The following is an 11,196-nucleotide window of genomic DNA, read 5'->3' on the forward strand; positions in this document are numbered from 1 at the left end:
CGAAACGATTCTGCATCTACTACTATTACTCCACTCATCGACCGCTATCCAGCATGCATCTAGAGTATTAAGTTAAAAATATAGTAACGCCTTAAGCAAGATGACATGATGTAGAGAGATAAATTCATGCAATATGAAATAAACCTCATCTTGTTATCCTCGATGGCAACAATGCAATGCCTGCCTTGCTACCCCTTCTGTCACTGGGAAAGAACACTGCAAGATCGAACCCAAAGCTAAGCACTTCTCCCATGGCAAGAACTACCAATCTAGTTGGCCAAACCAAACGGATAATTCGAAGAGACTTGCAAAGATAACCAATCATACATAAAAGAATTCAGAGAAGATTCAAATATTATTCATAGATAGACTTGATCATAAACCCACAATTCATCGGTCTCAACAAACACACCGCAAAAAGAAGATTACATCGAATAGATCTCCACAAGAGAGGGGGAGAACTTTGTATTGAGATCCAAAAAGAGAGAAGAAGCCATCTAGCTACTAACTATGGACCCGAAGGTCTGAAGTAAACTACTCACACTTCATCGGAGAGGCTATGATGATGTGGAAGCCCTCCGTGATGACGACCCTCTTCCGACGGAGCTTCGGAACAGGCCCCAAGATGGGATCTCGTGGATACAGAAAGTTGCGGCGGTGGAATTAGGTTTTTGGCTCCTGTTCTGATCGTTTGGGGGTACGTATGTATATATAGGAGGAAGGAGTACGTCGGAGGAGCACCGAGGGGCCCACGAGGCAGGGGGCGCGCCCTAGGGGGGTGCCCCCACCCTCGTGACCTCCTCTTTGACTCCTTGGAGTAGGGTCCAAGTCTCCTGGATCACGTTCGGTGAGAAAATCACGTCCCCGAAGATTTTATTCCGTTTGGACTCCGTTTGATATTCCGTTTCTTCGAAACACTGAAAATAGGCAAAAAATAGCAATTCTGGGCCTTGGCCTCCGGTTAAGAGGTTAGTCCCAAAAATAATATAAAAGTGGAAAATAAAGCCCAATATAGTCCAAAATAGTAGATAATATAGCATGGAGCAATCAAAAATTATAGATACGTTGGAGACGTATCAGGCATCCCCAAGCTTAATTCCTGCTCGTCCTCGAGTAGGTAAATGATAAAAAGAGAAATTTTGATGCGGAGTGCTACTTGGCATAATTTCAATGCAAATCTTCTTAATTGTGATATGAATATTCAGATTCGAAAGATTCAAGACAAAAGTTTATATTGACATAAAAATAATAATACTAACAAAGCAATTATGTCTTCTCAAAATAACATGGCCAAAGAAAGTTATCCCTACAAAATCATATAGTCTGGCTATGCTCTATCTTCAGCACACAAAGTATTTAAATCATGCACAACCCCGATGACAAGCCAATCAATTGTTTCATACTCTAACTTTTTCAAAACTTTTTCAATCTTCACGCAATACATGAGCGTGAGCCATGGATATAGCACTATAGGTGGAATAAAATGGTGGTTGTGGAGAAGACAAAAAGGAGGGGAAGATAGTCTCACATCAACTAGGCGTATCAACGGGCTATGGAGATTCCCATCAATAGATATCAATGTGAGTGAGTAGGGATTGCCATGCAATGGATGCACTAGAGCTATGAGTATACGAAAGCTCAACAAAAGAAACTAGGTGGGTGTGCATCCAGCTTGCTGGCTCATGAAGACCTAGGGCATTTTGATGAAGCCCATCATTGAAATATACAAGCCAAGTTCTATAATGAAAAATTCTCACTAGTATATGAAAGTGATAACATAGGAGACTCTCTATCATGAAAATCATGGTGCTACTTTGAAGCACAAGTGTGGTAAAAGGATAGTAACATTGTCCCTTCTCTCTTTTTCTCTCATTTTTTATTTTTTTATTTGGGCCTTTTCTCTTTTTTTATGGCCTCTTTTTTTTCTCTTTTTATTTGGGCTTCTTTGGCCTCTTTTATTTATTTTTCGTCCGGAGTCTCATCCCGACTTATGGGGGAATCATAGTCTCCATCATTCTTTCCTCACTGGGACAATGCTCTAATAATGATGATCATCACACTTTTATTTTTCTTACAACTCAATAATTACAACTCGATACTTAGAACAAAATATGACTCTATATGAATGCATCCGGCGGTGTACCGGGATATGCAATATGACAATGATGAATGTGTCATGATAAACGGAACAGTGGAGAGTTGCATGGCAATATATCTCGGAATGGCTATGGAAATGCCATAATAGGTAGGTATGGTGGTTGTTTTGAGGAAGGTATATGGTAGGTGTATGATACCGGCGAAGAGTGCGCGGTATTAGAGAGGCTAGCAAAGGTGGAAGGGTGAGAGTGCGTATAATCCATGGACTCAACATTAGTCATAAAGAACTCATATACTTATTGCAAAAATCTAGAAGTTATCAAAGCAAAGTATTACGCGCATGCTCCTAGAGGGATAGATTGGTAGGAAAGACCATCGCTCGTCCCTGGCCGCCACTCATAAGGAAGACAATCAATAAATAAATCATGCTCCGACTTCATCACATAACGGTTCACCATACGTGCATGCTACGGGAATCACAAACTTTAACACAAGTATTCTTTAAATTCACAACTACTCAACTAGCATGACTTTAATATTATCACCTCCATATCTCAAAACAATTATCATGCTTCAATCTTTTCTTAGTATTCAACACACTCAAAATAAAGTTTCACAAATCTTGAATACCAAGCATATTATTATTAAGCAAATTACCATGCTATTAAGAGACTGTGAAAATAATTTAAGTGAAGCATGAGAGATCAATAGTTTCTTTAAAACAAATCCACCACCGTGCTTTAAAAGATCTAAGTGAAGCACATAGAGCAAAATTATAACGCTCAAAAGATATAAGTGAAGCACATAGAGCAAAACTACTTAGCTCAAAAGATACAAGTGAAGCACATAGAGTATTCTATCAAATTTTAATTCATGTATGACTCTATCAAAAAGGTGTGTACATCAAGGATGATTGTGGCATACTAAGACACAAAGACACAAATAATACAAGACGCTCCAAGCAAAACACATATCATGTTGGTGAATAAAAATATAGCTCCAAGTAAATTACCGATGGAAGTGGACGAAAGAGGGGATGCCTTCCGGGGCATCCCCAAGCTTTGACTTTTTGGTGTCCTTGGATTATCTTGGAGGTGCCATGGGCATACCCAATCTTAGGCTCTTGCCACTCCTTGTTCCATGATCCATCAAAAGAATTCATCCAAAACTTGAAAACTTCACAACACAAAACTCAAAATAGAAAACTCGTGAGCTCCGTTAGCGAAAGAAAACAAAAGACCACTTCAAGGTACTGTAATGAACTCATTCTTTATTTATATTGGTGTTAAACCTACTGCATTCCAACTTCTCTATGGATTATAAACTATTTTACTAGTCATAGATTCATCAAAATAAGCAAACAACACACGAAAAACAGAATCTGTCAAAAACAGAACAGTCTGTAGTAATCTGTAGCTAGCGCAAGATCTGGAACCCCAAAATTTCTAAAATAAATTGCTTGACGTGAGTAATTTATCTATTAATCATCTTCAAAAAGAATTAACTAAATAACACTCTTCAAATAAAAATGACAGCAGTTCTCGTGAGCGCTAAAGTTTTTGTTTTTTACAGCAAGTTCAACAAGACTTTCCCCAAGTCTTCCCAACGGTTCTACTTGGCACAAACACTAATTAAACACAAAAAACACAACAAAAATAGAGGCTAAATAATTTATTTATTACTAAGCAGGAGCAAAAAGCAAGGAATAAAAATAAAATTGGGTTGCCTCCCAACAAGCGCTATCGTTTAACGCCCCTAGCTAGGCATAAAAGCGATGGTAGGTCTAGGTATTGCTATCTTTGGTAGGCAATTCTTCGATGAGGCATCTATTTTCCTTAGGAATTTCTTTCTTTCTAGTGATTATCAAACTTTTAGGCACAAGATCGAAAAATTCATTTGTAGCAATCGGTTCCTTAATGATAGCAAAAAGATTGGGATGAATACTTATAGATTTAAGATCCGCAGTTTCCTTACTAGATGATTCACTCTTATTTTTAGGAACATACATAAGCTTGGCATTTTTAGTAGGAGGACTTGGAGTATTCTTTACGGAAGAAAAAGCGGTTCCCAAGTTTGTAATGATACCCTCAAGTTTATCAATTCTAGTAGAGTCTAAGTTTATATTCTCATTAAATATGGGTCCCTTTTCCTTAATATTTTTCAGAGTCATTCCTACCTTAGATCCATATTGAGTAATTTGATTGTGGATCTTTCTATCTAGATTTTCAATTAATTCAATAGTAGCAACTTTATTTTCAATAATCTCAAGTATTTGCATAACATGCTCCAAAGTTAACATGGTTCCATTAACCAAAAGAGGTGGTGAGCCAAATAAATTTAGCATAGCATTATAAGAATCAAAAAGTATGGCTACCCAAGAAGTTCCCTCCGGTAATGGTATCGAGGATATATCTATACCAAGGATTAACACCTACGTAAAAATTGCGGAGAAGAACTAAGGTAGATTGCTTCCTGGTAGATCTATTTTGAGCATTGCAAATTCTATACCAAGCATCTTTTAGATTTTCTCCCTCCCTTTGTTTAAAATTTAAAACTTCACTCTCGGGAGACAACGGGGAAGATATGAGACTAGTCATGGCGACAAGCAAACAAACTAGCACGCAAGCAAACAAAAGCAAACGGGCAAAAGAAGCAAATAGAGAGGGAGGATAGAGAGAGAGGGCGAATAAAACAGCAAGGGTGAAGTGGGGGAGAGGAAAACGAGAGACAAATGATAAATAATGTAATGCAAGAGATAGGGATTGTGATGGGTACTTGGTATGTTGAATTTTTGCGTAGACTCCCCGGCAACGGCGCCAGAAATGGCTCGTTGTCGGGAGTCAAATCTTGACTTGCGCGAACCTCCCCGGCAACGGCGCCAGAAATCCTTCTTGCTACGTCTTGAGCTTGCGTTGGTTTTTCCCGAAGAGGAAGGGATGATGCAGCGGAGTAGCGTAAGTATTTCCCTCAGTTTTTGAGAACCAAGGTATCAATCCAGTAGGAGGCCACGCTCAAGTCCCTCGCACCTGCACAAAACGATAGCTACTCGCAACCAACGCGATTAGGGGTTGTCAATCCCTTCACGGTCACTTACGAGAGTGAGATCTGATAGATATAATATTTTTGGTATTTTTGGTATAAAGATGCAAAGTAAAAAAGTAAAGGCAAAGTAAAAAAGCAAAGCAAGATTAAAGTGATGGAGATTGATATGATGAGAATAGACCCGGGGGCCATAGGTTTCACTAGTGGCTTCTCTCAAGAGCATAAGTATTCTACGGTGGGTGAACAAATTACTGTTGAGCAATTGACAGAATTGAGCATAGTTATGAGAATATCTAGGCATGATCATGTATATAGGCATCACGTCCGTGACAAGTAGACCGAAACGATTCTGCATCTACTACTATTACTCCACTCATCGACCGCTATCCAGCATGCATCTAGAGTATTAAGTTAAAAACAGAGTAACGCCTTAAGCAAGATGACATGATGTAGAGAGATAAATTCATGCAATATGAAAGAAACCCCATCTTGTTATCCTCGATGGCAACGATGCAATACGTGCCTTGCTGCCCCTTCTGTCACTGGGAAAGGACACCGCAAGATCGAACCCAAAGCTAAGCACTTCTCCCATGACAAGAACTACCAATCTAGTTGGCCAAACCAAACGGATAATTCGAAGAGACTTGCAAAGATAATCAATCATACATAAAAGAATTCAGAGAAGATTCAAATATTATTCATAGATAGACTTGATCATAAACCCACAATTCATCGGTCTCAACAAACACACCGCAAAAAGAAGATTACATCGAATAGATCTCCACAAGAGAGGGGGAGAACTTTGTATTGATATCCAAAAAGAGAGAAGAAGCCATCTAGCTACTAACTATGGACCCGAAGGTCTGAAGTAAACTACTCACACTTCATCGGAGAGGCTATGATGATGTAGAAGCCCTCCGTGATGACGGCCCTCTTCCGGCGGAGCTCCGGAATAGGCCCCAAGATGGGATCTCATGGATACAGAAAGTTGCGGCGGTGTAATTAGGTTTTTGGCTCCTGTTCTGATCGTTTGGGGGTACGTATGTATATATAGGAGGAAGGAGTACGTCTGAGGAGCACCGAGGGGCCCACGAGGCAGGGGGCACCCCCACCCTCGTGACCTCCTCTTTGACTCCTTGGAGTAGGGTCCAAGTCTTCAGGATCACGTTCGGTGAGAAAATCACGGTCCCGAAGATTTTATTCCGTTTGGACTCCATTTGATATTCCGTTTCTTCGAAACACTGAAATAGGCAAAAAAACAGCAATTCTGGGCTGGGCCTCCGGTTAATAGGTTAGTACCAAAAATAATATAAAAGTGGAAAATAAAGCCCAATATAGTCCAAAAAAGTAGATAATATAGCATGGAGCAATCAAAAATTATAGATACGTTGGAGACGTATCAGGGATGCTGACTTAATTCAATCCATTTTTTGGGATATTGATGCAAGAAAAATCCTAGCAATTCCGTTGAGTCAGAATGGAATGGGTGATTTTGTGGCATGGCAATTCAGTAAGAATGGTTTATTTTCAGTTCGTTCTGCTTACCACATGGAGTGGGAATCTACTTTTGGTGTCTCGCAAAGATCTGATGAAACGGGATCTTCAGGTTTGAACACGATTTGGAGAGATCTTTAGAAGTGCGCTGTTCCAGCAAAAGTGGAATTTTTACTTGGAAATATTTGCATGGGATTCTTCCCTGTTATGATGTTCTGGTTAACCGCCACATAATGAATAACAGTACGTGTCCTGTCTGTAAGAGATATTGTGAAGACATAAAACATGTTATTTTTCAGTGTGAGGAAGCAAAAGGTATTTGGCAGAAAATTGGCCTGATAGAGGTGGTTACTGAAGCATGTCAGATAGATCGGCCAGGTAGTGCAGTGCTTGATTATCTGATGGCTGAAAAGTTCAGGGTCCCAGTTGATGCATCAGTAAAGTTTTTGAGAGAAACAATCATAACGGCCGCTTGGTATATTTGGTGGAGACGGAGACAGACAGTCCATGCAGAAACTGTGCAATCTTTATCACAAGCGGCGATGTCAATTCAAGTCTTGGTATCTAGTTTCTCGAAAGCACAAGGGAAAGAGATTCAACCAAGATCAAGTACTTGGTATCGGGCGTCTGAGGGCTTTGTCTCTGTAAATGTTGATGCGAAGTACGATACTAATATGAGGTCAGGAGCTACAGATGTGGTAATCAGAGATGATAAAGGAAGTTTTGTAGGCGCGGGATCCAAGCTCATTCCTTTTGCGCTAGACGCGGCAACAACTGAAGCTCAAGCAGTTCTAGATGGTATTCATCTTGTAAATCAAACAGGCTGTCAGAAATTAGTTATTCAGTCTGATTGTGCAGGAGTTATTGATACTCTTCTGGAAGGCGGTTTCTCTGCGACAGTTGCTGCTCCAATATTCAAAGACATTCGTATTCAGGTGAGCTCTTTTGACAGAATCTTATTTATGCACTGTTCAAGGAAAGCAAATCGGGTAGCGCATACACTTGCACATGAATGTAGGCTAGATAGTTGTGTGTGGGCTGATGATCCACCTAGTTTTATTTTGCCGCTGTTGATTGACGATGTAAGCGTGATTTAATTTTAATAAAATTAGCCATGATGGCATTCCTAAAAAAAAAGAGGCATCTGTGTATGTCCATTACCGTCATGTCCGACTAGGATTTCTGACAAAAAAAATCAGGAATGATTATGTACTGAACTAACGAAGTCTGTCTTTTCATGCTTTACGAATCAAATTAGCAGCTCTGCTGTAATTAAAAATATATATTTAACATGTCTACTCCTGACTGCTGAACCCCCGCCGTTCAAGTTCCATCGTCACGGTCATTTCCTGAACCACCCCCCCAAAATCAATTCATGTGTAGCACTACTTACACATCAGACACATCAAACAAACCACATGGTCTACATCACATGGTTCTTTGACATTAAAATTCTGAAGCATATTATTACCATTTCCCCAAAACCGATCCCGGACCAATTAATTTATCCTTAACTTTGCTCTTCTTCTTCCTCCTCTTCTTCCTCCTCGCCGCCGTCGTCATCCGAAGAGGACGACGAGCTTCCAGAGCGACGCGATTCGTCGTCCTTTTTGGGTGCCGGCTCGGGGACTGGCTCGGGGGCGGGGGCGGGGGCGGGGGCTGGCTCTGGCTCTGGGGCTGGCGGATCCGGCGGCAGCATCATGAGGAAGCCTAGCGTCATGACGACGTCGCCCATCATTGGCCGCACGCAGTCCTCTTCTTGCAAGCACATGGAAGCCATGGCCACCACTTGGTTCAACGCTTTGGCCGGGTACTCCCTCTTGATAAGCGGGTCCACCAGCTCATGATATTTCTTCTGGTCTTTGAACTTCGGTTGTGCCTGCAACGACCGCACCGCGGATCGCACAACCTTAATTAGCAAAAAATTGTCGACGCCGATCGATGGCCGTGGTGATGGACGCGGTGGTGAATTACGTACCCAGGTGACGACGTTCTGCTCCTCGACGGGCTTGCTGGTGTCGACGGTCCGCCTGCCGGAGATGAGCTGCAGCAGCACCACCCCGAAGCTGTACACGTCGGACTTCATGCTGACCTGGCCGCCGCGGTCGTACTCCGGCGCGAGGCACCCGAAGGCACCCATCATCGGCGACGCCATCGGCATGTTGCCACCGCCGGACTGGCCGAGCTGCTGGAGGCCGAAGTCGGAGAGCTTGGGCGTGAAGCTGGAGTCGAGCAGGACTTGGGAGGCCTTGAAGTCGCCATACACCACCGGCGGGTCCGCTTTCTCGTGCAGGTACTCGAGCCCCTGAGCGGCGCCGTTGGCCACCTTCATCCTTGTCATCCAGTCCATAGGCTTCTTCTCCGGCGGCAAGTCTGTCGGATTGGTGGGAAAATTTGGTCAGCAATTTAACCGATTGAGTTGACGGTTCACCGGCCGGACAATTTATCACGAGCGGGCGTAGAGTACCGTAGAGGTGGTCTTCCAAGGTGCCGCCGTCCATGTGCTCGTAGACGAGGAGCCGCTGGTCGCCGTCGGCGCAGTAGCCGATGATGTCGATGAGGTTCTCGTGGTGAAGCTTGCTGAGCTTGGAGACCTCGGTCAGGAACTCGATGTTGCCTTGGAAGCCATGCTTGTCCATCTGCTTGATGGCCACGGCCTGATCCACCCCCATCCAACGCACAAGCGAATCAGTATGCAAGCACATATCTATGGCGATCATATCATATGGTTCTTGTTTAGGGCAAGCATGCCTACCTGCCCTTCCTTCTCTAGCTGGCCCTTGTACACCCTGAAGAAGCCTCCTTCTCCGACGAGGTTGTACGGCGTGAAGTGATCGGTGGCCGCCGCGAGCTCCCGGAACGCGAACGCCTTCACCTCGATGGCCTGCCGCAGCGCGTCCTCCGGGTTGGCGTCGCTCTCTGCATGCATTAATCGATTTCGTTAAGCACTGAATCTGCAGGAGCGATGTCGCGAGGAAATCTAAACAAAAGCAGAGGAGGCCAGGTCTGAGTCTGACGCACCGCCGGGCGGCTTGGTCGGCGTCACGCTCGCCGGAGCTGCCACGGAGACGGGCGCGGCAGCAGCCGGGCCGTGGTAGGACGCGGGCGCGTGCACGGCGGGAGGCGGCGTCATGGGCCCCGCCCCCGCCTGCTCGCCGCCCCCTCCCTCGGCGTTGCCATCCTTCTTCTTCCCGAAACACGGCAAGCAGCTCATCTTGCCGATCCGTCCACGCCGTGCTGCGACCTCGCGGGGGACAAGAACGCCAAGGTACACGCAGGGTCGACGACCGAGGAGCCGCCGCCGCCGTCACTGCGTGCCGGCGATCATCGAGCGTCGACTCAGCACCGCCGCGGCGCCTCGACCTCATGGAACGCCATCAGTTCCGCCGCGCCGCACCGTATGTATGTGCGATACACGTACGTACGCGCGCGCGCGCAGGCAGCAGGGCACCCACCGGAGGACGGCCGGCTCGCACGTGTCCCTCGATCCGTCAGATCGACGAGACGGGCTGGTGGTGGAGGAGGACGCGGGATCGCCTGGGAGAATGAACAGATCGGAGAAGGGTGTGCGGGGGATCGACCGAGATCGATGGAGAGGATGTGGGTAGTGGTGGTGGGGCGATACGGCAGTCGGGGGAGGAGGAAGGCCCTGGAGATCGAGGGATCCAAAGCCTTCCCACAGAGGAGAGATGGAGGAAGGAGAGGGTAGGAGAGGGAGATGGGGAGGCTAAGTTTGGCGCGCGGGAAAGGAGGGAGGCGGGGTTGGACGTGCGGAGCACCACGCACTTTTTAAGCCGCGAGGGAGGCGTCGTGGAGGGGGCGTCTCGGCCATTCTTGCTGGTGCTGTCCACCACCACCACCATGATCGTCACCTGCATGTTTGTGTCTCCGCCGGATGCGAACCGATTCGTCGTGTGCTGGCTGTGAGTTAATTTCGTGTAGTCCACGACGAACTAGCTGGAGTAGTGCCTTTGGAGTTCAGGGAATGGTACTTGGGCATGCACAAAAGGTAGTGCTGCCGAAGTTGCCACGACACGAGTAATGCTAGATCTACGTAGAGCGAATTACGTAACTAGCAACATAGATAACCAGGATTATTAGGAAGTTTACGAAAGAAGTTTTACTTTACGTGGATGTAGCGTTATCGTCACCAATCTTTCTCTAATAATAAAGCACAGATTGACTTTGTCACCGTCACAATATGCTTTTTTTTATAAATTTATGCTTTTAGTTTAAATTTAAAATATATACGTGAGGTGGTACTAAAGCGGATCGATTTCGCTACAGCCATGGAGAACGAAGAAACAGGGCAGCGACCCCATCCGGTCAAAATGTTGGTTTGGTCCGTCCGGCACCCCTATGGACCGAGCTGGGCCTGGTCCTACTTTTTTTGGAAAACAAAAAGAAGGTGCAATATGGATATTCGAACTCACGACCAGCCCTTCTGTCTTAAGTACTACGGCCAAATAAGCTAGATCTATTGATTGTCCAAATTAGAACATTGACTTATATACTAATAGTCTCATTTCGCTTCCTTCCACTAAATCCTCCTAATTTATATAC

General features: G+C 44.8%; 1 protein-coding gene across 1 annotated transcript; it reads right to left on the minus strand.

Annotated features, from left to right (window-relative positions):
* Positions 1-7,846: 7,846 nt before the first annotated feature.
* On the minus strand, positions 7,847-10,295 carry LOC125535940 (putative serine/threonine-protein kinase PBL23). Its single transcript, XM_048699023.2, has 5 exons — positions 9,655-10,295; positions 9,389-9,552; positions 9,101-9,290; positions 8,612-9,006; positions 7,847-8,512 (listed from the first exon to the last, which is right to left on the minus strand). The coding sequence occupies exons 1-5, from the start codon at positions 9,845-9,847 to the stop codon at positions 8,144-8,146; spliced, it is 1,311 nt and encodes a 436-aa protein (XP_048554980.1). The 5' UTR covers positions 9,848-10,295; the 3' UTR covers positions 7,847-8,143.
* Between the last annotated feature and the right edge of the window lie 901 nt (positions 10,296-11,196).

Source organism: Triticum urartu, chromosome 1A (assembly GCF_056163025.1).
Source record: "Triticum urartu cultivar PI428250 chromosome 1A, HENAU_Tu73, whole genome shotgun sequence".
NCBI lineage: Eukaryota > Viridiplantae > Streptophyta > Magnoliopsida > Poales > Poaceae > Triticum > Triticum urartu.

Bases quoted from the DNA above. Each gene is read 5' to 3' on its own strand.
- LOC125535940 (XM_048699023.2), bottom strand. From the start codon at position 9,847: ATGAGCTGCTTGCCGTGTTTCGGGAAGAAGAAGGATGGCAACGCCGAG. The intron at 9,553-9,654 runs GTGCGTCAGACT...TAATGCATGCAG, and splicing joins GCCGACCAAGCCGCCCGGCG to AGAGCGACGCCAACCCGGAG. The intron at 8,513-8,611 runs GTACGTAATTCA...CGGTCGTTGCAG, and splicing joins AGCAGAACGTCGTCACCTGG to GCACAACCGAAGTTCAAAGA.